The sequence below is a fragment of the Rana temporaria genome, chromosome 8, assembly GCF_905171775.1.
Source record: "Rana temporaria chromosome 8, aRanTem1.1, whole genome shotgun sequence".
Taxonomy (NCBI): domain Eukaryota; kingdom Metazoa; phylum Chordata; class Amphibia; order Anura; family Ranidae; genus Rana; species Rana temporaria.
This window is the reverse complement of record NC_053496.1, coordinates 100,382,809-100,410,717: the sequence shown is the minus strand read 5'-3', so window position 1 is coordinate 100,410,717 and position 27,909 is coordinate 100,382,809. Positions and strand designations below refer to the sequence as shown.

General features: G+C 43.7%; 1 protein-coding gene across 8 annotated transcripts in view; it reads left to right on the top strand.

Moving 5' to 3' along the window:
* GBF1 (golgi brefeldin A resistant guanine nucleotide exchange factor 1) overlaps window positions 1–27,909 on the top strand; it is a 273,421-nt gene that overhangs the window by 118,314 nt on the left and 127,198 nt on the right. For all 8 annotated transcript variants that reach the window (XM_040362371.1, XM_040362370.1, XM_040362369.1 and 5 more), the window contains exons 4-8: window positions 52–183; window positions 10,334–10,452; window positions 11,027–11,135; window positions 12,087–12,147; window positions 15,493–15,547. In XM_040362371.1, coding sequence (XP_040218305.1) covers window positions 52–183; window positions 10,334–10,452; window positions 11,027–11,135; window positions 12,087–12,147; window positions 15,493–15,547 — 476 coding nt within the window. The remainder of the gene's footprint in view (window positions 1–51; window positions 184–10,333; window positions 10,453–11,026; window positions 11,136–12,086; window positions 12,148–15,492; window positions 15,548–27,909) is intronic.

Genomic DNA, 27,909 nt, shown 5'->3' with positions numbered 1-27,909 from the left:
GTTCTGCATTTATTTGGGCTAGTTAAATTAATGTCTGTTTTTTTCTTTTAGATATATCTGAAATTGAGCCCAACGTATTTCTTCGTCCTTTCTTGGAGGTTATTCGTTCTGAAGATACAAGTGGCCCCATTACTGGGCTTGCGCTGACATCTGTGAACAAATTTCTTTCTTATGCACTAATAGGTAAGAAGTCTTATTTGTCTGAGATGGGTAACCCTCTAGGTACACGGGGGTATAATGGGTTCCCAGCTTATTTTCATTTACTCGGGCCTACCCAAAGTTGGTTAGCCCATGTGCACGGAGTGACTTGCTCTGATATATGTTCTCAAAAGTCAGTACACCCCTCATTTTTGTAAATCTATTATATTATATCTTTTCATGTGACAACACTGAAGAAATGACACTTTGCTACAATGTAAAGTATTGAGTGTACAGCTTGTATAACAGTGTACATTTGCTGCCTCTTCTAAATTAACACACAGCCATTAATTTTCTAAACTGCTGGAAACAAAAGTGAGTACAACCCTAAGTAAAAATGTTCAAATTGGGCCCAATTAGCCATTTTCCCTCCCGATGTCGTATGACTAGTTGGCGTTACAGGGTCTCAGGTGTAAATGGGGGGCAGGTGTGTTTAAATTTTGTGTTATCTCTCGCCCCATCCAACAATGGTCACTGGAAGTTCAACATGGTACCTCATGGCAAAGAACATTCTGAGGATCTGAAAAAAAACATTGTTGCTCTACATAAAAATGGCCTTGGCTAGAAGATTGTCAAGACCCTGAAACAAACTGCTGTATGGTCTTGGCCACCATGCTGCAGTTCTAACAGGACGGGTTCTATTCAGAACAGGCCTTGGCATGGTCGACCAAAGAAGTTGAGTGCACATGCTTAGTGTTGTATACAGAGGTTGTCTTTGGGAAATGGACATATGAGTGCTGCCAGTATTGCTGCAGAGGTTGAAAGTTGTCAGTGCTCAGACCCTACGCCACACACTGCATCAAATTGGTCTGCATGGCTCTCATCCCAGAAGGAAGCCTCTATTAAAGATGATGCACAAGAAAGCTGTAAACAGTTTGAAGACAAGCATTCTAAGGACATGGTTCAGATGGTGTCAAACGTGTCATTCTTTCGGGCTGCAGGAGTGTTTCCGGCACTGGAGAGCTACAGTTCATTGAAGGAGCCATGAATGTATGCCAACATGTACTGTGACATAATGAAGCAGAGCTTCCCCCCCCCCACCCCTCTCACATGTATTAGGGATGGGGGGCGTGAAACCCCCCCCCCCCCCATTTTTCTCCCTTCGGAGACTGTGCCACAGGGCAGTATTCCAACATGAAAGTGGAGTGTATTTCCGCGCCAAATGTGATAAGCAACAATTATTATATCACTGTGTGAAATATAATTAAAGCGGTGGTTCACCCTCAGTGACACGATTTTACCATCGAGACAGGCATTGTAGCGCGAGCTACAGTATGCCTGTCCCGATTTTTTTACGCCCGTACTCACTGTGTACTCGTACATTATAGATTTCGGCTCCCGCGGGGAATGGGCGTGCCTATGGAGAGGGAGGATGATTGACGGCCGGCCCTGGCACGTCACTCTCCCCGAAGACAGCCGGAGTAGGTCTCGGCTCTTCACGGCGCCTGCGCACAGGCTATGCGCAGGCGCCGTGAAGAGCCAAGCCTATTTCGGCTATTTCCGGAGAAGCGTGACGCGCCAGAGCCGGCCGTCAATCATCCTCCGTCTCCATAGGCACGCCCATTCCCCGAGGGGAGTCGGTATCTTCAATGTACGAGTACACGGTGAGTACGGGGATAAAAAAAATCGGGACAGGCATACTGTAGCTCGCGCTACAATGCCTGATTTTATGGTAGAAGAAATTTTTTTTTTTTTTTTTTTTTTTTTTTTGGGTTTATAGGGTGAACCCCCGCTTTAACTACTTCAAATAACAAGCCGCTCCTCTGAAAACAAAATACATAAAAATATATACCGTGCAATGGATAGAAATGTGGGAGAGGGCGCTAGTGAGATAAGACACCTAATGTGAATAATTCCTAGCAATTGGGACACCCTCACTTGGAGGATCCCAAATGGCAGGGTGATACTATTAAATTAAATGCTCTGATATATGTGAATCCAACAATCAATAAATCTCTACCCAGAGATATCTGGTGGGTACACAATTGCAAAAAATATAAAAATCCAAAGTATTCCAACATAACGACCCCAGACACACCTCCAAGACGACCACTGCCTTGTTAAAGAAGCTGGAGGGTAAAGGTGATAGACTGGCCAAGCATGTCTTCAGACCTAAACCCTGTTGAGCATCCTCAAACAGAAGGTGGAGGAGCACAAGGTCTCAACATCCACCAGCCACGTGATGTCATAATGAAGGAGCGGAAGAGGACTCCAGTGGCATCCTGCGAAGCTTTGGTGAACTCTATTGCTCAAGAGGGTTAAGACCGTGCTGGGAAATAATGGTGGCCACACAAAATATTTACACTTTGGGCCCAATTTGGACATTTTCACTTATGGGTGTACTCACTTTTGCCAGTGGTTTAGACATTGATGGCTGTGTGGTGAGTTATTTTGATGGGACAGCAAATTTTATATTTTATACAAGCTGTACACGCACTACTTTTATATTGTAGCAAAGTGTAATTTCTTCAGTGTTGTCGCATGAAAAGATATAAGAAAATATTTACAAAAATGTGAGGAGTGTACTCCCTTTTGTGAGATACTGTATATAGGTCGGCCCTCAAATTCCACATGCCTGCTCGCATTTGGCTATTGGATATATAGGTATGGCGAGTAAAGCAGGCAGAAGCAGCCAGGATTCTGCTGAGAAAAGGGTGTCTGGTGGATGCTGCGGGGATAACCCCCAACCGTCCCGGCTTGCTGGCAATCTCTGCTCTCCCTCTCCTCAATGCAGACACTGATGGAACTATTTGCAGGCCAGCTCCACCCCTGCTCCAGCTTTCTGCCTCTCAGCGGCTCCCCTGGTAAGGAATACTGTAGCCCCTGCATGTTTGGAGAGACGGTTTTTTTTTCGCGCGAACGCCAGGCACCCAGGACATGTGCCCCAGATTTGGTGGGTTCCCCGGGTCCTGGCTCCGCAACCGCCCACATTTTTTTAAAAACGTCTCTTCGGCTCTGTCACAGCCCCGACAGTTAAAGCCATCGGGGGCACTGTGCTGAAGGGGAAAAAGCACAGACATGCCAGCTGCATTCTCTATTCCTAAGAGGTGAGAGAGCTGGGGGGGGGGGGGATACCATTAGTGAGAGAGCTGGGAGGGGGGATAGCATTAGTGAGAGAACTGGGGGGAAAGCATTGGGGTAGCATTGGTGTGAGAACTGGGGCAGGGGGGGCCTTGGTGGGAGCTGGGGAGAAAGAATTGGGGTAGCATTGGTGAGGGAGCTGGGGGGGGGGGGGCGCATATGTGAGAAGTGAAAGAGCTGTGGGCATTTGTGAGACCTGAGGGGCAGTTGTGGAAGGTGACAGAGCTAGAGGGGGCATTTGTGAGGGCTAAGAGATGGGTGGCCATTTGTGAGAGCTGGGAGGGGGGGGGCATTTGTGAGAGAGCTGGGGGAGAGGGGTCATACCTGTGTATATGTTCATACCCTTGTATGATCTGGATAAAATATGATAATGTATGAGGGTGTTTTTAAGTGCAGGACAGCTGGTGGCAAGTAACTCTTAAGGCCTGGCGAGTAGCTCAGGACTTAATAATTTTGAGCCCTGATATATAGGTGATGGGTGAGAGAGTTAATTGTGTACCATTAAACAATCCAAAAATAGTGATATTTTAATACATATGTACACTGTTTGATTATATATACTCCTGAGAAATATCAAGAGAACAATAAGGTGCAATTTATTTATGTGCCATTCAAATGATGTCCAAGATAAATGTACCGTGTGTACATACTTGCATACATGCATACCCTTCTATCTTCCCCTTTTAAGTACACCAGGGCTGTTACTGGGTATTTTCACTGCGTGTGCCACCACCAGTATATCACCTTATTATATGGACCTAATGTGCACTCGGATCTATGGCGCTTTTTCTTTTTTTTTAAAGCATTGGCTACTGCTATTCCTCCTGTGCTTGGTTATCCACTCGGAGGATGGGGCTGCCGAAAATGTCGCATTAAAGATTAAAGTTGAGAAGCGGGGAGAGGGGGTTTTCTGCTGTCAGAAATTCTTACATTAAAGTGAGATGCGGGGGTGCTGACTTCTTACCTCTTCTCCCATGCAGCCAGCGGGTTGAGAAGTGGGGTGAGGTGCCGAAAATGACTTCTCACCAGGCGGGGCCTCTAGTAATTTGGGGGGCCCTCTGCAGCTTTGCTACGGCTTGTGTAGTGCTTGTGTCCAGCAGTGCTAATTTGATCAATGAAAATATTTTAGTCAATGAAATTAACACTATTTTAGTAGAATAAATACAACTAAAATGGCATCTTGGTCAAGACTATGACTGAAACTAAATCAAAATAAAGATTAAGACCCCTTCCACACTGGGGCCACCCGTACATTGGCGGTAAAGCGCCACTCGTTTAAGCAGCGCTTTACTGTGGCTTTTCGGCTGCTAGCAGGGTGCTTTTAACCCCAAAGAGGTTAAAATCTCCCGTTTTTTTTTTTGTATTGCTTCCGAATCGCTTTTCAGGCAATTTGGAAGTGCTGCCCATTCATTGCAATGAGCTGGGGTGTTTTTGGAGCGCTGTATACAGCACTCCCAAACTGCCCCAAAGATGCTGCTTACAGGACTTTTTCTAACGTCCCACAAGCGCGCCACCCAGGTGTGAAAGCACCCATTGCAATGAATGGGTTGCAGTTTTCAGGCACCCTTTCTGGGGCTTAAGCACATGAAAACTCCCTCCGTGTGAAAGGGGTCTTACACTGGTGTCTGGTATGGACACTTTTTTAAACTGATAGTTGTGCTCCCTGTGAAGTTAAATTGGATATATTTCGTTAGCTAGTTTCCATTTAGCAGAGTGTGCCCAGTCAGTGCCCCCTTCTGCTATTGCCTTTTTAGATGGTTCCGTAATGAAAGCATACGTCCTAGATGAGGAGGAAGAAGGGGAACTGGTATCCACAGAGCTGGAGCACAGTGCCTAAGAAAAGCAGACCTGATTGTGCCTAGGGGGGCGCTGCATGTTCCTTTCCACCATTTAGATCCCAGGGGGGCAAAATGTATAGGTGAACATCTCTTTAGTCTATGTCTACATCCCTGGGAGTGAGTTCTGCATCCTGAGGTTTTCCAGTACTTTGCCACATGTGGGAGACAGTAGATGAGATCTTTTGGCGTCCTAAATTCAACAAGCTGGGCTAGTTTGTTGCCAGGTCCAGGGAGCTTTGGGCCTTTACAGTGGATGTTCTCATGAGTCGGTAGAGTCAGTTCACCTGATCAATGCTTTTCTCCCTCAACAGCTCCTTCCTCTTCTGCAGGATCAAAATAGAGGACATTCCAGTGAACTTTATTGCACCAAACTAATCCAGAAGAATGTGTGGTATTCGCTCATACGCAGACTCTGGCTGATTCTTTGGGCTTTTTTGTCCTAGGAACCGGTCCACCATCCTGCATCATGCTCACTGGCATTTACAGCCTGGCAGCTGAGGCCCTGGTCCTTTGGAACAGGTGCCCTTTGAGTTCAGTAATCTCTATGCTTTTGAATGATAAAAGTTAGAGGTCTTCCACACATTTTTAAGCTCTAGTTTGCATGGTGTGAGGCTAAGCAATTCCTTCCTAGGAAGTACTCGGTGGAACTCCTGTTCGTTCTTCAGTGTTGTCTGAACCAATATCTGGCCCTGGGTTACCATCAAGGGACAAATCTGTTTTGGAGATCCTTTGCTTCTCATTAAGACCTTTGTGCAGGGTATCGCGCATATGACACCCTCTATGCGATCCCCATGAACACCATGGGACCTCAGCTTGGTTCTCTCAACCCTTCAGAAAGCTGCCTGTTGAGTATATTATTTTCTCTGATTTCACTTGCAACTTGGCCTTGCTCCTTACTTCATCTCTGCAAGGCGAGTTTGTTAGCAGCCTTATACTGTAAGGAGCCTTTTCTAGTGTTGCAAAAAGATGAGCTTGTTTTGGGCTTGGTGCTTCCTTTTTTTTTTTTTTTTGCGCATTCCTTTGTCCTGTTCTGAACCATCCCAAGGAAATTTCTCTCCACTGTCTGGATATTATACTTGGTGTGAGTTTACCTCTCGACTTCAGCCTCCTTTAGACAATTGTACTAGCCATTTGTCCTTCCTGAGTGTTTCCGCAGGGTGCACCCTGCACCTGGCTTGCTTGGATTAATCATTTGAGCCTATGGTCCAAAGCAGTGGTCGCCGAACTACAGCCCTTTGCTTACCTTTATCTGGCCCATGGGGCACTTTTCCTCCCACTGACACCAACAATGGGGCATAATTCCTGCTTCTGACATCAGCAATGGGGCACAATTTCTCCCCTTGATGCCAACGATGGGGCACTATTCCTCCCACTAATACCAAAGATGCATGGTTTAATCCCACTGAGGCCAGCACACTTTCTACTCCCAATGGCCGCAATCCAGCCCCCCTTAAAACTGAAGGATAGTAAACTGGCCCTGTGTTTAGGAACTTTGGAGACCCCCTGGTCCAAAGGGTAAGGCTCTACCTTTCCCTTTTTTAGGTACACGCTATCAGATAGTGCTTCAGACTTGTCCAATTTGCAAGGCTCCAATTCTGTTTGTCTTTTTGTTTACCAGGTGGCTGCTTGGGCCTTCTCTGATACCAATTTCAGACATAAGATGCTGCAAGCTGGTACCGTATGTTCTGGCAAGCCTTTCCTTATGCTGTTGCTTTGTGGGCTGGTTTGCATTTTTTCCTGTGTTGCCCACCCCTCAGTTGAACTACTTTGGAAAGTCCCATGGTTGTGATGAAGAGCCTGTGTTCTGTACTATTACATTAGGAAGATGTGATTTTTTTTTTTTTTTTTTCACTCTTGCCTGTAAAATCTTGTTGTTCGTAGAGTATAGGACAAAGGTCCTTCCTCTGTTTTTTTATTTATATCGCCCAATTGCTTGCTATAAAAATGAGATTAGCTGAGAGTGGAGGGCATTATAGAAGGGATGTCCCTACAATGTATTAGGACAGTGTGTAATCACCTGACAATAGCTGCCTAGAACTCATTTTTATGACTAAGATCCCAGGTCCTGTACTCCCAAAAAAAAGTATTTCACACCCTGTTATTTTTTTCCCCCTAACGCTTTAACCAAAACATTATCCATACACTCCATTTCCAGCATGTACTTTTTATTTTTTTATTTTTTGAGCAACCTGGACTGCTTAAAGCCAGAATACATATACAGTATATGCAAATATTTTTACTTTCAGTGTGCCACCTCCCTCTTCCAATGCTTTACTGCTGGTTGTTGACCCTACCCAACATTAGGAAACCAATAGTAAGGTTCATGAGACATTGCTGCCCTCTGGTGCCTGCTATTTAATGTTTATAAATGGTACCTTGATAGACAAGGGGTTAAACGGCCTGGTATACAAGGGATTTAAACAAGCTCTTAGAAAATAAAAAACTAACCTTTACAACCCCTTTAAGTATAATTGACATAATGCTGTACTGTTTAGTTTTCTTTAGCAAGTATTTTTAATTAATCTGCTGCAGTTTCTTACAATAACTGTTAAGCCACTAGCTCCCAATTAGCAGCACCACTTTCAGCCTCCTGTGCAAATTTCTTCAATTGGCAGTTGAGGTGCCGCAGACGTGATGGGCAGCTCAGTGACAGATGAGAGCCAGTGGCCTGGCATTGTCGGTTTGTGACGGGAAGTGCTGTTACTAGCAGAATCTTCAGTTAACTTTTGCAACAGATTTAGAAAAAATATTTGCTTTAGAAAACAGGGCTGAATGAGGCGGGATGCCAAACATACTAAAAATAGATGTTGGGTTTACATTCACTTTAACCTGCCCCTAGCCCAATGTTTTCATCTGCACTTGGTATATAAACACCTTCCAAACAACTTTCCAGACTTTTTAAACGGAGGAAATTGCAGAGTTTTCAAGTGCCATCACCACGCATTTAGGAATATTGCTTTTAAGCCTTTTTTTTTAAATGCTGATAATTTGAGTTGTATGTTAATTGTTAGAAGACATTTGAGTGGTGGCCATAACAACCAGAACATACTCTGTGGCGCTGGGAACTTTTAGACTTGCACGTGTAGTCAGAGGAAAACTTCACTCTCAATTGGTCTGGCAAGGCAGCGCCAACACAGCAAGGCTTCTTTCAATAAGCAACGCTGTCTACGTGGAGTAACAACTTTCCAGCAGTTGCTGATCAAGAACTGTTAAGTTGTTACTCCAAGTGGAGAGTTCAATGCTGGTTTAAAATATAGATTTGTGAAGTCCCCTTCCATCCCAATTTTTTCCCTGATGAAGGAAAGTGGTGTAGCCCCTGTAATGTGTTGGTTGTTTTTATGTGCCTTTTTTTTTTTTTTTTAAATCAGCAATTTTATATTTTCTTGGATGCTTTTATCCAGTGTTCTATCAGATAGCTGCTACCCGGCTATCTGCACATGCGCAGCTGAAGTGAGGTTGCCTCGTGGCCATCTTGGTACACCCGTACTCATCCGCAGTAAGCCTGGAGTTGGAAGTCGGCAAGCGGACTTCCTTTATACACCCACCCACTTGCTTTAACCAGTTATTTTTAACAGTAAACTCAACTAATATAGTGAAATGCAGTATTTAAAAGTCCGTAACACTGTTTTGATGTTGAATTTTAAAAGCAGTGGTGTTCAGTCACACCAGCAAACCTGTAAGATCAGCAGGCTTGCCGCTGCTTTTAAAATTCAGCATTAAAACAGTGTTACGGACTTCTAAATACGGCATTTCACTATATTAGCTGAGTTTACTGTTAAAAATACCTCTGTAAAGCAAGACTCGGATGGGCATATAAGGATGTCCGCTTTTGACGACTTTTGACTAACTCCAGGCTTACAGTGGACAAGTGCGTTTGTACCAAGATGGCCGCAAGGCAACCTCACTTCGGCTTTGCATCGCACGTGCACAGTAGGCCGGGTAGTGGTTTTGTGATGGGTAGCAGCTTTCTGATAGAACAACGGCACTCCTTTCTGTGTTTCCATTATTTTGGCCATAACAGCCAAAAGTGCATGCAAAAAAACACAAGACGCCTAAATTAGCCAGTAGGATGTTTCCCTTGTGCTGATACTGCTTCTTTTAGCTGAAATGCTGCTCCATCCATGCCACCATTGCTGTCGTAATCTTCCAGTGCAACGGGAATTAAGAGAAATAAGGGTCTGTCACAGGCTCTTATCAAGAGTGCCAGAGTATGCCTGCCCTTTTTGCCCAGCTTGGCCATTCATAGAAGCCGTACTACAGCTTCTATGAATGGAAAGCGATCTATTAGAGGAGGAGAATGATGGGTCCACCCCCTCCATTCATAGATCCTGTTTCATTTATTGAAGCTGTAGTATTGAATAAGGAATAGAGGAACTGTGCAGAAAGGCTGGGCATAGTTGGGTGTTTTTGATGCAAGACTGTGACAACTATTCTATTAAAGTAGAACTATAGGCCAACGTTTTTTTTTTTTTCCATTTTGGATAAAGCAAGGGAGGGGTTATAACCCTATGGGCGCCCACAAGTCCCCTCTGGGGGAAACTCTCTGGGGGCCCACAAGTCACCAGAACAAGTCCCCATTGAAAGATTTCAGCTCTATTACTTTTTTGAGGACAACCCAAAATTTTGGATTTTCTTTTACATTCAATGATGATGCTAAACAGGGCAAATGGAGAGGGAGAATCTCCTTAACGGGGGCACAGACGGCAATACAAACTGACAGGTGTTCTAATCCCTTTCCACTCTATCCAAAACTTTAAAATAAAGTTTTTCCTTTTAGTTATACTTTAACCCCTGCTGCTTCAGAAAAATGATGGGAATGGGGGACCCCGGAGGATTTCAGTAGATAGAAGGGGCATCCGAACAAGACCAGAAGTTATGTCACTTGTGCTGATGTAGTTTAGGCTTTAACTGAAACAAAACCGGGCTGCAACCACACTGTGTTTTCTCCAGTATTAAATGTATTTCTTTATTTTCTATAAAAGTCCTTTACTTGCAACATTTATTTTTGTTAACATATTTATAACCTATTTTTGTTAGGTTTCATACAAAGGTTAAAGGTGTCAAGGCAACACTATATTGATCAGTGGCCTTGTATATTTTAGGCAATGTTTTACAATTGGAATATGTGACATTTATTGCTTGGCTTGTACACCCAAACTTGCCGCTTCTCTTCCCACATTAAAAGATGGAATTCTCTTTTTTTCTTTCTACTTCAGATCCGGTCCATGATGGTACTGCTGAAGGAATTGAGAACATGGCAGATGCAGTTACACATGCCCGCTTTGTTGGCACAGACCCAGCAAGCGATGAAGTTGTGCTGATGAAAATCCTGCAGGTAACTCGAGAGAGAAAGGACCGCATCCCCCTGTCCTTATCCAGGGGGCAATTAGATGAATTGCTTAAGCTCTTTGTATCCTGTTACACAGAGACGCGGACCATGTTTTGACTCTGCTAGAGCTTTGCGCCTAATGTTATTTTTAAACACGGGGCTCATGTACCTGAAGTAAAAGCTTTTTCAAATAAAAGATAATTAAACGCTTCAATTAATTGATTTCAGGCATTTGTCAAGATGTATCAGGAGAAGTCCCTATGAAGGGCTGGGTGGGGAATCGGCAGTGCAAAGGATGCTGAACTTCATCAGCGTAATTGAAACAGGAGGAGGCGTAGGCTATCTGTTTACTATGAGGAACATGTTGACTTGTCTAATCAGAAAATAATAGCTAAGCTCTAAATCCGCTCTCCCTATATACTGTATGTTTGACGTTGACTTAGCTTCTATTTTAGTGTGTTAGAAAACACTGATAACATCTCTGAATGTTCCTATAGCTTAAACAGTTTTCGATTGAATATTTAGGACACTTTGTTTACTTGCTTTATATCTTGCTTTTTTTTTCTTTTTTTTTTTAAAGGTCCTACGCACGTTGCTACTTACGCCAGTAGGAGCTCATCTCACCAATGAGTCTGTCTGTGAAATTATGCAGTCCTGTTTCCGCATTTGTTTTGAGATGAGGCTGAGTGGTAAGTTGTGCATTCAGACTGATTTGTGTGATGTCTGTATTGCATTTAAAGGAGCAAAAATTGGAGAGTAATAGCCCTATGAAACTCTTCAACCTACATGCGTGTGCAGGAAGTGAGGCTTACAGTTAAGCTTGGAGCTCAGAGCTTTGCTTGCTTTAGCGCATATACAGTGGAAGAAGGCCAATTTATGCCACAAGTAGATTGGCTCAAACTTGCTTTGCCAGGAACCCCAGCTTGAACCGCAGAGAGTGCTTCCCACTATAGTGCATTGCAAGCATGACTTTAGGGATCCCTCTTATAATGCTCACCCATAAGCCTCTTGCCATTTGCATACACATTAGAAAAATGTAAAGCATAGCATGATAATGTTATGATTCTAATAGCCTGCAGATATTGCTTGTATAAATTGACATCCCTGCTTTAATGAAAGGAAATTGTTACTTTAGATTTTAAGCTCCATGAGCAGGGCCTCCTATTCCCTCTGTATTGTAATTGTACTGTCCCCTAATATAACCCCTAATATAACTCTCTATTCATCCTGTATAATAATACTAACACTTTTGGTACACTTTTGTGCATTTCATATAGTTCATGTTCCTTATTGTCGTTTCATAACTGCACATCAATTTTTTTTTTGTTTGTCAGTAGTAGGTAAAGTTTTTTTCATGAGTTCTCCAACACTGAGATTTTGAATGCGGTGTATCTGAGCCTGTTTTTTTTTTTTTTTTTTTTTATGACGTATCTCTGTTATACATAATAAGCTCCACAGCACCATCTAGTGTTTCCTGGCATGGAGCACTACTAGACCAGGGGGTGAGGACTGGGCCTGGTTTTAATAAATTTGCTGTAATCCTTTGTAAACAAGGAATGGAGGGGAGACTGCTTGCTGAAGCCTCTTGATAATATCACACCACGTAATGACACCTGTGTTATTTGTTTTTGTCTTCGCAGAGTTATTGAGAAAATCTGCAGAGCATACTCTTGTCGACATGGTGCAGCTGCTCTTCTCAAGGTAAACCCTCTTGTGTTTGCCTGTGCCTTGCTGACACGGCCCCCTGAGGACTGACATATTCTATACTTATTTGGGGTCCACAGGGCAGGATGTGGCAGTCTTTCTGGAGAGTGGACTAAAAAAGATAAATATAATAGTCGTAGGACCTCGAGGATATGCTGTTAACTACAAGTTCATTGTTTGGTGGCTCATCTCCAGATGGTTAGGTCCCATAAAATGATGTCAAAGTCCATCTTTTAATTTGTGACCTGTGAAATTTAAACCATAAATAATTGGCCACATAAAGCTTATTGACTATGCAAATTAGGATATGTAAAATGTGTTACTATGGCCTGTTAGACTTAAATACCCCTAGAGTAAAAAGTATGTTGAATTTTTTTTTTTTTATATGTCAGATTAACACGTAGCATGTAGACCCTGAATTTATCTAGTTGCTGATTACACACAGGGGGAAATTTGTAAAGTGCTGCTCATACTGTTGGTGCTATAAAAATTCTATATATTATGAATTGATAATTTTGAATGGGCTGCAAATATGACAAATTAAACCTCCACCTGCATGGTAAGGTATACTTGCCAATCCACAATGTTTTGGCACCTACTAATTCCTTTTGAAGCACTTTTTGTTGCGCTGATCAAGCAGCGTTTTCGGATATGGGGGGAGCATGTGCTCATAGCCAGACTCCAACGCGGTCTCATGGAATGGGACCAGCAATACCACCCAAGGTAAAATATGTCACCAGAACTTATTCAGGGTTGGACTTTTTTAGCGGGAAGAAAGCTACGGCAATATTTCTCAACTCCAGTCAGACAGGTCATGTTTTCAGGCTTTTCATTATTATGCACAGGTTATTTGATCAGTTTCACTGCCTTGGTAATTACCACAGCTGTTTCATCGGAGGGAAATCCTGAAAACATGACCCGTTAGGGGTCATTGAGGACTGGAGTTGAGAAACATTGGCCTAGGGAATGTGATCGATAAGTAAACCTTTTTAAGGAGTTGGGCTATCAGGAGACTTTGCCATTTTGCCCTCAATGGGCAAAGTGTCTGTCTCTTTAATAATAGGTCTTTAATGAAGATGTTCTGAAATCCCTTTGTATTTTCATATTGTCATCATAATGTGCTCTGAAGATGTGCACAACACTGCTATAGTTTTAAGGCCCTATTATGTTGCTTACATAACCTGTTAAAAAAAAAAACAAGTGGTTCTTTTAGGAAAAGGAGAGTCTGCTAGGTCGATATGTTATACATAGAAAAATTTGCGTGGCTGTCAACCGGTCATTAGAAATTTGTTAAGCAAAGCTTTATGTGGCATCTTGCGTGACCCAGCAAACTAAACAGTCACCAGCTGCATCACGCTGGCCATCTATGCCGTACACGTGAATTGTCAACGTACTACTTTGTGAATAATAAAGCTGGTATCACAGAGGATAGAGTACAACAATACAGTCATGTTAGCGACATTGGACATACAACATTTTTATTTTGGTGCTTCTATTTATATATTGCTTATATATAAAATGATCAATAAACTTGAAACAGAATGTGATTTATATTTGGGCCTTTAAGAAAATATACCAGAATTTTTTGGAACCCATCAGAACAGAAAGTATTTGGTAGAGTTTCTCCAACATTCATGGTCTGCCACCCTATTACAAGGCATTTCATTCTTCCTCTTGTGAGTTTAAAACTGATAGTCAATATTGATTGAATAGTATACAAGGACAGTCTACCTGCTTAGGACTTCAGTTTTTCTTTTAGGCACAGTTGTACTACACCAGGCCACCCTCAGTATGTCTGTTCTTGATGTTGTAACTCCTTTTGAATACCTCTTTCAAAAAGCCTGATTTATCAAGATGCCAGTACCAAGAAGTTTGTCACAGCTGCCAGTCAGACATATGCCTGCCTTGGAAGCTGAAATATAAGGCTATAGAAAAAGTTACATAGCAAAGGCTTTAGAAAGCAAATCTTTCCACCAAAAAGGGTTGGAGTAAATTTAGTGGACCTTCTAGCTGGTCCATTCTAGTCCTCGTAAAATTAATTTTATTTAAACTCCAGAGAGTTTACTGCACATCTTAAGCTGGCCATAGATTTTTTTTTTTTTTTGGCCCGCAAGGTGCTGATCCAAAAAAAAAACCCTCATCCACACAAGCGAGTTGGATGGGAGGAATCCTCACCACTGTGCTATTATATTCTGACAGTAGATGTCCTTCACTGCCCTGTTCAAATTAAAGTTTTCAAACAGTCCCATTTGATAAATGTCGACCGGGAATGGTCTTGGGTCTATTGAAAAGACCTGCCAAATTTCAATTCATCTATGGCCAGGTTTGATTTTGTATAGTATTTGCTTTCAATCCATTCATTGGAGTAATCTACTTATTCCAGGCACACTAAAGCTGGTCATACACTGATCAAATCTTCAGGAACCAGCTAAAATTCACTTTTTGTGGCAGCTGGAAATTCATCCATCCATCCATCTGTGTACCGTGAATGGAGGAATCTGTTGGATTTTTCTGTGTGTGTATGGCAACCTTTAGCCTGTGTCTCTAATGTGTTTTTGTACCTATACACAATGGGTGGCAGACAGTTGTTGACTGCATCCTTACATTAGGAGAGACTGACATTGCTATAGAACGGTGGCATGCCATAGTGTTGTCACGGGCATCTTTTGATAAATGTAGCACTGATTGGATGGAAAAAAATTGCTACCTTCCCTGGCTACACTTTTACTACTATTCAATTTGTCTTGCTTGGCCCAGCATGCGTTGGGTTCTCCATATATGTTGTGCAAATGATAGAGAAGTACTAATAGTTCCTTTTGTTGTGATAGGAACTGGGGAACTAAATAAATTAGATCTGACATTCAGAAAATCATGTTTTGCTTTAATTATATGTCATTACAAATCAGGCAGGTGAAAATTTTAAATTGCAACTGCAAAACACTGACCTTCAAAACTCAATTATCTCTGGGTGTCACGACCACAAGCTCCAACTCATAATTTAAGTGGTGTTCTCACTCATGCAAAATGCCAGGCTGACATTGCTAGAATCTGATATTTCTCTATTTCCCCTTTAGATGGCTTTTTAATTAGTGATTGAAGCACTGAAAAGAACTATAAGTGATCTGTTTTATAAATGTTTTCACACAAGATTCACACTAGATTCTCACTCTTTACACAAAATTTACATGTTTTCTAATTGGGTTCTACAGGAAAAAATGTGTGAAACCTGCGTAAAAGTTGTCTGACATTATAAACATACCCATCTGTAATCTGCATATAATTATATTTTAATCATGTATAGTATATGCATTGTTTGTATTATCTCATAAACTTTTATTGCAGATTGCCACAATTTAAAGAGGAAGCAAAAAGTTTTATTGGGGCCAGCATGAAAAAGGTATTGTAATATTTCCATTTTCTTTCTTTCCAAGGTTGCGTGATTTTAGTGTTTTTACTCATTGATGTTGTGTTTCTTGAATCGTCTTTCTATTGATCTATTTGTTCTTTCTTTGTATCACATTCTGTTTCCTCTTGGTTTCATATTTATTTTAAATATTTTGAAATTTTAGTTTTCTGTTTCCTTTTAACATTTTATGATTTCATTACTCATTTTTCTCATGCGATATTGTGTATATGTAGTTCTAGTTCATTAACAATTGTAGTTGCAGCAAACTTCTCGCTTGTCAGATGGTTGCAGCCCGTAAAGATCAGTCATGTGCTGCAGTTTGAAAAAAATCAGTTATCTGATTGCTCTTTTTAATATCTTTGCTTTTCTCAATTTTCATATTGGACCATTTGCTTATTCGCACAGTGCATGTGGGTAGACCGATTGTCCTACGTTGGTACTGCACATTCCAGCAATGGTTAACTCGTACTCTTCTCCTTTTTTGTTTTGCCTACTGTAGTGAATGATGTGAAGAAGTGCTTGAAAATAAAGGCTAAGATCGCTTCTGGAATTGTATGTTTACGTCTCTGTTCACAGTATGTTGCACATTGTGGTGTTGCAGTGCTAATAATTCTTAAAGGTGAGCTCCAGGAATTCAATGGCATACTATGAGTTAAGTCCAATAAGGTGCATGCCACCTAGTGGACTTCTTTTATTTACAATTGACCATTTTATGGAGCTATTGATGCACTCCCAGGGCCCTGACAGAAGGAACGCTGCTCTCATACAGCAGCAGGTCTGCACTCCCCTCCTCTTCACTGTGCAGAAGACTTTGTGTGTGTGAATGAGTTAACATAATACAAAGCACTGTTATTGGACTGGTGGAAGGGAGGGGTGGGCACAGCAGCTGCATGCAACCCTGCAGTGCCAGAACTGTAGACACCACTATGTTCCCAGTGCTCAGTAAAAAATCCAAATAGTGAATTAAGAGATGTCCATGAGGTGGCATGCACCTTGTTGGCCCTAATCCTTAGTGATTCAGCACATTGTACACAGTGACTGAATTCCTGGAGTTCAAATTTAATGGCAGCTCAGCGCACATTACCAACATACCTGTTATGGAGCACCACAACACACGGTAGCAAAGTACTGTGTATTATGGTATGCTACCCTTGCACTGTTGTTGTTGTGTTTTGATGTGCCATAGAACCCATTCAAAGGAGAAGGCTGCCCTAAAACAATGCACAATATCACCCATAGTAAGGAGCCTCCAAGGTGTGAACTTTGCTGTAGGCTTTGCTTTGACCATTTATTTATTTTTCATTTCTACATAAATCTATTTACACTGGTGTACAATTGCATACAAATCTCTTCATATCATTGTTATATTTTCTACTTGGACCTCGTTGACACATGCCCTGCTGTTTGAAGCACGATCCGTGTTCAGCTTGCTCTTCAGACAGTGAGGAGGTTACACAATCCTCTAAATACTGGATAACCACACATGTCATGCGTGGTTGCAGCGTGGCCCTATTTGTTCGAACGGATTGAAGGCAGTACCGCCCGCCGAATGTGATGCGGTTAAAAATTCTGCTGTGAAGCAAAGCATTGTGACCCCGACACATGACTCAACCGTGGAGTTTTTACCACCCCCCAATCAAGATTAAACAAGCCCTTAAGTGTTTTCTATACAAGATGGAAATAAACTCTACCCAGTGCTTTACTTATGGTCTTTTCTTCATCCTCATCAATAGAATAGTGCAGGTTGTATGAATAGATTTGTTTGCAATGCAGGTGATATGCTTGTTTCTCACTTTCCATATAATGTGCATTGCAGACCTGTTGGCAAGGAAACCTCCGCTTTCAGATGCTCAGTATGAGCTTGAGTTGGGGTATCGGGTTCTTTTATAGCAGGTTCAACCATCAAATTGAATTCCTCATTGTTTTTTTTTGTTTTTTTTTTAAAAGTCATAGCATGGAAAGCTGTTATTCCTTAGATATTAAGTAAGGATGTGTTGGTGTAAAAAATAAGTAATGAACCCCTTGAGAAGAAAACGGTTTCCACAGCCTTCCAAAGTTTACTGCTCTTTGCTGCCAAAATCACCACCTACATCTACAAAGCCCAGCTCATAATAAAATAAGCTTTCTGTTCAGACTTCATCCTTGCTCAGAACATGTAGCGGATTACTGGGGGGGGGGGGGGACATGTCCCACTTTGACATGTCCCACTTTGACATGTCCCACTTTGACATGTCCCACTTTGACATGTCCCACTTTGACATGTCCCACTTTGACATGTCCCACTTTGACATGTCCCACTTTGACATGTCCCACTTTGACATGTCCCACTTTGACATGTCCCACTTTGACATGTCCCACTTTGACATGTTTATACCCGTCCTGAAAAAGAATACATGTGTAGTGGTGTGCAGAAAAACACATCTCGGCATTAACTTCATAATTTTTTTTTTTTTTTTTTTTTTTTTACTTTTGTATCCATTGGAAAAGTAATTGCAGGTGCAACAGAGGCTGGTGAAGGATCTTAAAAAGTGGCGATAGGTTCACAAGTGGACATTTTTTACGATTAAACCTTTAAGTTTAACTAAAGGCAAAAGTTTTTTTGGGGGTAAAATGATTTTTTTTTTGTTAACCATCTATGATGGCAGGGGTTATTGCCCTTCACTTCCTGTTATATAACCAAGACAAAGTGAGAGAAAATACAAAGTGATTGACTTCCATGTTGTTGCTATGAACCAGTGTCCCCGTTGGAAGATTTCCCCTCTTACTGTGCTGATGTCGTAGAGGACAAATCTCCCTACTGGGGGGTACAGTACGCAAATATATGTATAATCTAAATGATGTGCGCTGTTCCATTGTCAAAAAAAAAAAATGGTATAGAGATGATCTAACCACCACCAGCTCGGGAACAAACCTAACTAAATTTTTTTATTTAACAGTACTGAGCATAAACTTTAGAGTACATGTCCATTTCCAGCAAATGCATATTTAGTTTTATGAACATTTATTAAGTTGCACTTTTTTTAATTTCATTTTTTTATTTATAGACCCTTGGTTATATGCACCTTGAGATGATTGGACACTGGCAAAGGTTTTTTTTCTAGAACACCCCCTGGGTATCGCTACTATATTCTTACCCCACTCCATTAGTCCTCATTTTGTCATCATCTTGTCCTCATTTTGGCTAGTGTCCTGAGGTGATGGGACAACGTCTCTCTTTTATGGAGAAATCATTCTTAAATAGTTTTATTTTATCTTCAGGATTCTTCAATTAAATATTCATTCAACTCTTGACTGTCTTGTAATACAGCAGTGCATCTGGATTGGTGCAACTTGGGAACAGCCTGAATAGTAGTTGTGTGCACTGGATCCTGCAATGTTGCTCACCTCTGCACTCTTGACTGTCTTGTAATACAGCAGTGCATCTGGATTGGTGCAACTTGGGAACAGCCTGAATAGTAGTTGTGTGCACTGGATCCTGCAATGTTGCTCACCTCTGCACTTTGTGTAACACGTGAAGTCATCTGCAGGATGCTATACCACTCCATGGCTGTGGTCCAGCCTTATGGAGCTCAGACCCTGAAGACCCCTAACGAGTTAAATCTGGACCCTATATAAGGGCCAGTATCGTGGACAGGTAGAACAGTCACCCTGTGTCTCTGACTTTTGGTGTTTAAAACTGGGATTATATTCACTGTACAGTGCAAACTTTTCGAACTTCTCAGACTTCAACTTTAAAACGTTAGTTCTGTTCTGTCCTTCTTTTGAGCTTAAAGGGTCACTAAAAGAATATTTTTTTTTTTTTTTTTAGCTAAATAGCTTCCTTTACCTTTACCTTGCTGCAGTCCTGGTTTCATGTCCTCATTATTTGTTTTTTGCCTTGATGTTGCTGTAATTCCTCTCTGTTCTGGACACTTCCTGGTTGTCTGTTTCCTGATCACCACAGTACTGGGAGATTTCTCACTGTGGTGACTAATCAAGGAGGTGTGTCTAAAACCCCTCAGCACCAATCCAGTTTCGTTTTGCAAAACCTTCACTGCCCTCTATTGGCTCTCTAGCTCTGAACATCAGAGAACCAGGAAACAACAGCAAAAACGAAACTAAACTGTAGGTACATTATATGATTGGTTTTTATCTATTTTTAATTATTTTTAAAAGGAACCGGTTAACTATTATGTCTCTATACCCTGTAAACAGTCATTTTCAGCAAAAAAAATAAATGTTTTCCTTTAGTGACCCTTTAAGACTTGGCCCACAAAGTCTGTCAAGTCTTCCCCAATGCCCTCTTCCCAGTGAATGGGTTCCTTTAAATCTAAGAATGGGGGATATATGTTTGCCTCTCTGTCCTAGACCTGTAGATTCAGTATCCTGGGGCATCCCCACCATATGTGACCCATAGTTCCCACCTGTCCACACTTCCGCCAACACTCCGTTGTTTGTCCTATTTGGTACTTCCCCAAAATATCGGGAGTTCTATACCACCTCGATATGCATTTATAATTCATTTCCATCATTTTGTTTACTGTAGATCCATGCAAAAGTTTCAGGATTCTCCCTACTTCTTGGTTCTTTCCTCATTTCCCCAATTCCTTCTCCCAGTTTTTTATGAATGTTGGCACCTCCAGTTCCTCCACTTTATAGTCGGGATATATTCCCACAAGTTTTTTCCATATTACATAGGCGTTATATTGATGTTAAATCATCTCCCCCTCTTAACGGGTGAGGGAGCTCCATTATGAAATGCTTGAGCTAAAAGTACCGCCACTCATTTATATCCATCAAATATTTTTTTTTTTTATTCTTGTATAGTGCATATTTTCCCCCTTGCATTATGTCCCGTAGTTGTGCGTTTTTTTTTTTTTTCTTTTTTTATCCAACTCCCTCCCATTGAATTTTCCCCAGGTGCAAATTATTTTCTTTTAATACTATCAATGGTGAGTTGTATTTCCATTTTTTTTCTTATGTGCCTTCTCCCAAGTACCATCTGTGTGAGTGTATGTGTGTTGTCCCCCAGTGACCTATATTGTGGAGGTGTCCATATTTCCCTTCCTAATTGCGTCTTGGTCATCCCGTGTTCAATATTCACCCATCTTTTCACGTTAATTGCTATCCAAAGTTAATACAACAAGGGCAGAAGATTTTAATAGATGGAAAGTTGAAAAAATTACTGAAGGTCTGCTTTAGGCTTATGATCTACCAGGAACACCCAGATCATTCTCCACTATGGATTCCCCCAGTTGTACTCCTAGTATGTATGAGGCATGCTTATTCTTAACCCACAAGTGCATAACTTTACATTTATTAACATTATGCCTCATTTGCCACATAGTTGCCCAACTTATCCCTGCATTGAGGTCGGCTTGTAAGTTGCAGACATCCTGTAAGAACGTTATTCTACTGCATAGTTTGGTGTCATCAGCAAAGACTGTACATTTATTCCCAGACCCTATATCGTAAAGAAAATAAATTTAAAGGGGCCCAACACTGAACCTAGATGTACCCAACTGATCACCTTGGACCATTCAGAGTGTAAATCATTAACCGCTGCTCTCTAAATAGTCTTTTTGGCAGTTTTCTATCCATTTACAAATTGATCTTCCCAAACCTGTAGACTTTACCTTACACATTAGTCATGTTTGGGGAACTGTGTTAAACAATTTAGCAAAATCCAACTATACCACGTTCTTTTGTCTAAGGATTTACTTACCACCTCATAGACATAGAAAAACCACTGGGGAATTTATTCTAGAGGACTTGCAGCCTCTAGATGTCTGTGTGCATTTGACCTTAGGAGTAAGGCAGGCCTAAGATCATGATTTTTTTTTTTTTCTGGAACAAAGGGTGAGGGGGCGTTTTACAGGGAGCCTTCCCTACCAGGAGAACACAATGATTACTGCTAGTGGCTATAGCTGCTGGCAATATTCACATGCTAAAAATCTGACATGCTGGTTGTACCCAAGTCTATTGATTGACTTGGGTACTATCAATTTGCCAATAAATGGACCGAATATCAGCTGGTCCCTACTGAACTGGCCGAGAATCGATCCATCTATGGGTGTCTTAAGAATTCTCTGCCAAGAGTAGTCTGGATTTAAAATCTACATGTCTGCAGAGTTTTCCTGTCTGTTGTTACATCTAGATACTTTAAGATAAAGCTCAAGTTTTGTTATTGTGGTGCCCATAATACTGTAGTATCAAAGTGACTGTGTTTGTGGAAAGTAGTTGGTATCCTGTATAAATCCTTGGCACAAAAAAGGTTGGATCCAAGATTGAGAGTGCTGTTCACTTTATGATGTATACAAATCTACTACATACCCGGCAGCCAGGAGTTTGTTTTACATCCCAGTGCTGCTGTCGCTGTAATAGCTACAATGCTGAAAGACATACAGGAAACACAGTGAGGGGAATCTATCCAAATTGGAGCAGCCAAAACCTGCAGCAACTGTGCATGGTAACCAACAAGCTTCTATCTTTAGCTTTCAATTAAAGGATAAGTCCAGCTTGAGCTTGTTTGGCAGGGCTTTTCCTATGGGTCACGGGAGTGCCATTTGTTTTGCACTCCTGTGATCAGTTTTCAGCAGAGAGCGGACTGAAGTCTGCTCTCTGCTGACATCGCAGAAATCAGTCCAGGCACTACATCATCGTGACAATGGAAGTCGGTATCCCCCAGGTGCCAGGACTGACACCCGTCTCAGCCTCTTGGTAAGCTGCTGAGAGCCTGAGATATCCGCTCCCCTCCACAGCTCAGTGCTCCAGTGAGTGTGGAGAAACAGAGCGGAGAGATGCTGATTGACAGTCAGCAGCTCTCTGCTGCATCCACCTAGGTAAGTATGAGGGGGAAAAACCTCCCGAACCCATACTACTGTTAGGCTCGGTTCTCATCTATGTGAATTGGTTGCGGCTTACACCGCATCCAATTCGCATTACATTTTAAAATGTATTTTAATGAGGCTGGTTCACATATGTGTGATTCAATCGCACTGCGCATTGCCCAAAAAAGTGTGCGTTTTCTAGGCATCGTGGTGCGAATTGTCGGCACATTATCTTCTATGGGAACGCATCTGATTCGCAGATACAGGGCAGCCATCACAAATTTTGTGGCCCCTTACACCACTTTTGGCAGGGCCCCCCTCTCTCCTGCCACTAGATAAGCGGGGGGGGGGGGGGGGTTGTTGTGGTAATGAAAGTGTCTTCTCTCTCCTGCTGCAAAATTGCTATGGTCAGATGGAAAACAATAATGGGGGGGGGGGGGGGCCTGCCGCCGCCGCCAGTTGCTAAAGGGGTGGGGGGTCAGATGGGAAAAAAAGGGGGGGCGCAGAGAAAACAGAGCTGGAATTCACACCGCACAAGTGTGAACCCAGCCTAAAACTTAAAAAATGTAAGCTAAAACTGACTAGCTGCCATGCACAGCTGCTACCTGCTCCAGTTTTGAAACATCGTTACCCCCCCCCCCCCAATTGTACTTATCCAGGGCTGTTTTGCATCGGTCATAGCTGGGGTGCATTAGACGACTGCATCAAATTGCCTCGTTACCATCAGGTGTTAAGGAGCACCAAATGTTGAAACTTTTTAAAGTTGCAGGCCCAAGCTATCTGTCTTGTCTGCTTTTATCCCCACATGGTCGCTCACTAACCAATAAAGGGCAAGTTGCAGAATCACAGGATTTGGGACTTGGGGAATGCAGAGGCACGTGTCCGCATAAAGGTTTCTCAATGGGAAGAATTCCCCTTTCCTCCTCACAATTAGGGATTTTCCCTCACTTTTTCAGGCTGGGTTCACACTTCTGCATCCAATTCGCATGACAGGAGACAGTGACCGACTCTCAATGGAAGCTGTTTTACACATCTCTGAGGTGGCCTCGGAGTGCACAGCAGAAGGGTCCTGTGCATCTTTGCCTCTGATTCATGTCTGAATTTAGGCAAAAATTTGAAACCGATTATCACCTGAAACAAAACAGGCACTCAAGGCAGCCCCTGCTGCGAGATGTGGCTGCAGCTAGTGTGAACCCGGCCTTAGTCCTGATAACAGGACACTGACAATAAATGGTGAATTCTCTCTGCAGTAGCAATGACAGAAATAAAAACCTTTTGCAGGGGTTCTAACCCCCTCACCACTGTATCCTAAACAAAATATGTGTTTTGGATTTAGATACATTTTAAGTAATTATTTTTTTTAAAGACTTAATCTGCTTTTCTCTTCCGTTCATGGATGGATACAGCAGCCTTTGACCTTAGGGTTATATCCGCTTCCTTCAGGAGAGTTATGCAGAAACAAAGCACTTTAAGTGTTGCCACTTTCCTCAGTGCAGCTCCTCCCAGGGGGCGTGGTTCCCCGGGTATAACCCACACCCTGCTCTAGCAGCTCAAGTTTCTTTCTGCCTAACGTCAGGAGAGGACAGGCACTCTGGAGTCCCTGTACTCTGGAGATTTTTTTGCAATTTTTTTTTTCGCTTTTTATTATTTTGTTTCTGCATTTTGAATCCTGTGATTCTTCTATCAACAGCCGACTGGGTGACAGGCTGGGTCTTGACTCTTGTAGTCCCCCCCATGTTCGGCCATTTAGCGTGTGCCGCCCCTCAGCTCAGCTCTGGGTCGTCCACGACAGACCCCATTGTTCCAGGGGCGGCCGGGGAACTATATGTTCCAGGACACACATATGACCGGTCTCTATGGCCTTATCACAGTGTGTCTGGCCGACAGCCATGCCGTTGGTGGACGTTGGTTCTGTCCAGGATACCTCCAGCCGGTAGTCGCTGGACGGGTAAGTAGTGGCCCCTTGCCCTGGCAAGGTGGTGTGGCTGGTGTTTTCCCTGGGGAGGTCGACTGAGGGTCCGCCCTGCTTTCCTCTCTCCCTTTCCTCTCCCTCCTTCCCCAGACTGGGTAGCAGCTGTGAGGGGGGGCCTCCTGGGGTTTCTTTATTACCACCGGGGCCCGTGTGTTGTGGGGGACTGGGTTTTTACTCTGGGAGGTGCTGCTGTGTAGTGTTAGGTGTTTGGTGCATCACTGGGGATTTTAAACTGCGCCACAGCTGCCATGTTGCCGTGGTCGCGGTTTACATAGCTCGGTGGCCATTTTCCTGTAACCTCAGATGGCGGCCATCTTGGAAATGTCTTGGCCTCTTCCGCGAATCTTCCCTGAGGTGACAGACGCAGCACAGCCAGCACATCAGAATCCGCAAGCCTGCGGAAAAACCTGCTTCCGCAAGGTCTGCCCCTGCCAGTGTCTCAGGTGGGGGGCCAGCTTCGCGAATTTGCAGCTCGGTGGAGGTGTCTTCTATCCGACCGTTGGGTTTGCGAAGTAGTTTCCTCGGGGTACAAGATGGAGTTTCTCTCTTGTCCACTATACAGATTCTTTCCTTCCAACCTCCAGCTTCCTCCGGTTCGCCGGCAGGCTCTGTCATGGGCTGTCCAGGATCTTCTGGTCGGGGAAGTGATTGTACCAGTTCCCTCGTTGGAACGGCTCTAGGGTTTTACTCCAATCTGTTCGTAGTACCCAAGAAGGAAGGGGTCCGTCCAATCCTGGACCTCAAGGCCCTCAATTGCTTTGTCAAGGTGCAAAAATTCCAGATGGAGTCGATTCGCTCGGTAATAGCAGCACTCCATCAGGGGGACTTCATGGCGTCCTTGGATATCATGGATGCATACCTACATGTTCCCATATGCACGAAGCACCAGAGGTTTCTGCGCTTTGCGATTTCCCGTTTGGCCTGGCCTCGGCACCACAGGTTTTCACCAAGGTGCTCGCCCCGATACTGGCCCTACTGAGACAGCGAGGGATCGCTATCGTGGGATATCTGGACGACCTTCTCCTGAGAGCTTCCTCAGGCTCAGAGTTAGAAGAGGACGTGTCTATCACGTGTCAGACTCTCCAAGAGTTCGGCTGGCTTCTGAATATTCAGAAGTCGGTGTTGGTTCCGTCTCTGCATCTGGAATACCTAGGACTAGTCCTGGATTCCGCGGAGGCGAGAGTTTTTCTCCCAACAGAAAAACTCCAGACACTGCATTCTGCGGTACAGCAGTTGTTAACCCAGAAGTGGTCGTCTCTTCGATTCTGCATGAGGGTTCTGGGTCTGATGGTGGCCTCTTTCGAGGCTGTTCCTTATGCCCAATTCCACACCAGGGGACTACAGAAGGAGATTCTGTCACGTTGGGACAAGCTCCCGTCTTCTCTGGATTACCAGATTCAGTTGAGTCAACTGGTCAAGTCTTCCCTGGTATGGTGGCTGACGTCTCCACACGGCAGTCTTTTCTGCCATGCCAATGGACAGTGGTCACGACGGATGCCAGCCTCTCCGGCTGGGGGGGGGGGGCGTTTGGGGCACCCAGTCAGCCCAGGGGCGCTGGACCCAGGAGGAGTCCCGCCTTTCAATCAATGTTCTGGAGCTCCGAGCAATCAAGCTGTGCCTTGCCAGGTGTTCCCTGGAGCTGCAGGGCCGACCGGTCAGGATCCAGTCCAACAACACCACGGCCGTGGCGTACGTCAATCAGGGAGGCACACTGAGTTCAGCTGCAGCGACGGAGGTCGCGCACATCCTTCGGTGGGCCGAAAGGTCTGTTCCGGCTCTGTCGACCGCGTACATTCCAGGAGTACAGAATTGGCAAGCCGACTTCCTAAGTTGCCAAACACACCAAGGAGAGTGGTCACTTCACCCGGAGGTGTTTCAGAGTCTGTGCCGAAAGTGGGGCACTCCAGACGTGGACCTTCCAGCGTCCCGTCTCAATCTGGAGGTGCCACGGTTCGTGGCCAGGTTGAAGGACCCATGGGCGGACGCATCAGATGCGTTGGTGGCGCCTTGGTCGCTATCGCCTAATTTACGCCTTCCCTCCTCTGAAGCTTCTTCCTCGCCTGCTGCGCATAGTGCAAGCCGAAGGGATTCCAACAATCCTGATATCCCCAGATTGGCCGCGCCACTCCTGGTATGCGGACCTGGTGCGTCTGGTGGCAGATGTTCCCTGTCGCAGGGTCCGATCTTCCACCCTGCTTTACAGTCGCTGGCTTTATCGGCGTGGCTGTTGAGCCAGGTACTGAGGCCTCAGTCCTTATCGGGCTCGGTGGTCTCTACCATGCTGCGTGCACGGAAGTCTACCTCACGTAGGATTTACCATCGTACGTGGAAGGCCTACATCTCTGTGTGAGGAGATGAAGTGGCACCCTCGTTCTTGCGTAGTGTCCAGGTTTCTGCTGTTTTTACAGTGGGGAGTGGATCAGGCTCTCGCCTTGAGTACGGTTTAAGAGTCAGATTTCGGCTCTGGCCGTTTACTTTCAGCGACCCTTGGCGCCGCACTCCTTGGTGCGTACTAGGGGTGTAACGGATCGTCACCGATCCGTGATCCGAACGGGCCACCCCGTTCGGATCGGCACACCCCGCGATCCGCGGAGCGCTCCGGAGCCTAGGCCTAGGAAAGTCCCCGGCTTCGGCCTAGCTCCGGAGCGATCTTGCTCCACCCAGTCTGCTTGCCAGAGCCCAGCGTGACACGCCTCCCCGGGGAGGCGTGTCACGCTGTGCACTGGGCTCTGGCAAGCCGACATGGAGAGGGAATAGTAGCAGAGAAGCACTAGTGTGAGGGGGGGGGGGGGGAGAGCACATTTCACGGGTGGATTAAAGAGGAAGCAGGTGAGGCTGTTTGGGACTTGTTAAAAGTACAATCTTGATGTTTTTACAGCTCTATATATATATATAGCTGTAAAAACATCAAGATTGTACTTTTAACAAGTCCCAAACAGCCTCACCTGCTTCCTCTTTAATCCACCCGTGAAGTGTGTGTGTGTGTGTGTGTGTGTGTGTGTGTGTGTGTGTGTGTGTGTGTGTGTGTGTGTGTGTGTGTGTGTGTGTGTGTGTGTGTGTGTGTGTGTGTGTGTGTGTGTGTGTGTGTGTGTGTGTGTATATGTGTATATATATATATATATATATATATATATATATATATATATATATATATATATATATACACATACATACATACATACATACATACATACATACATACATACATACATACATACATACATACATGTATATATTACACACACACACACATTTTTTTTTTTTTTGCACTGATCCGAAAATGATCCGATCCGTGACTCCTGATCCGAGGATCGATCCGATCCGTGAGTTTTTTGATCAGTTACACCCCTAGTGCGTACGTTTGTACAGGGGGTCTGACATGTGGCCCCTCCGGTGCGCAATCCGCTTCTCCCATGGGACGTGAATTTAGTCCTTTCGGTGCTTCAGGATGCTCCCTTTTGAGGACATCCGAAAGATCCCTTTGTTGACTCTGTCACATAAGGTGGTTTTTCTGGTAGCAATTACCTTGTTCAGACGAGTATCTGAACTGGCGGCCTTGTCTTGCAAGGCTC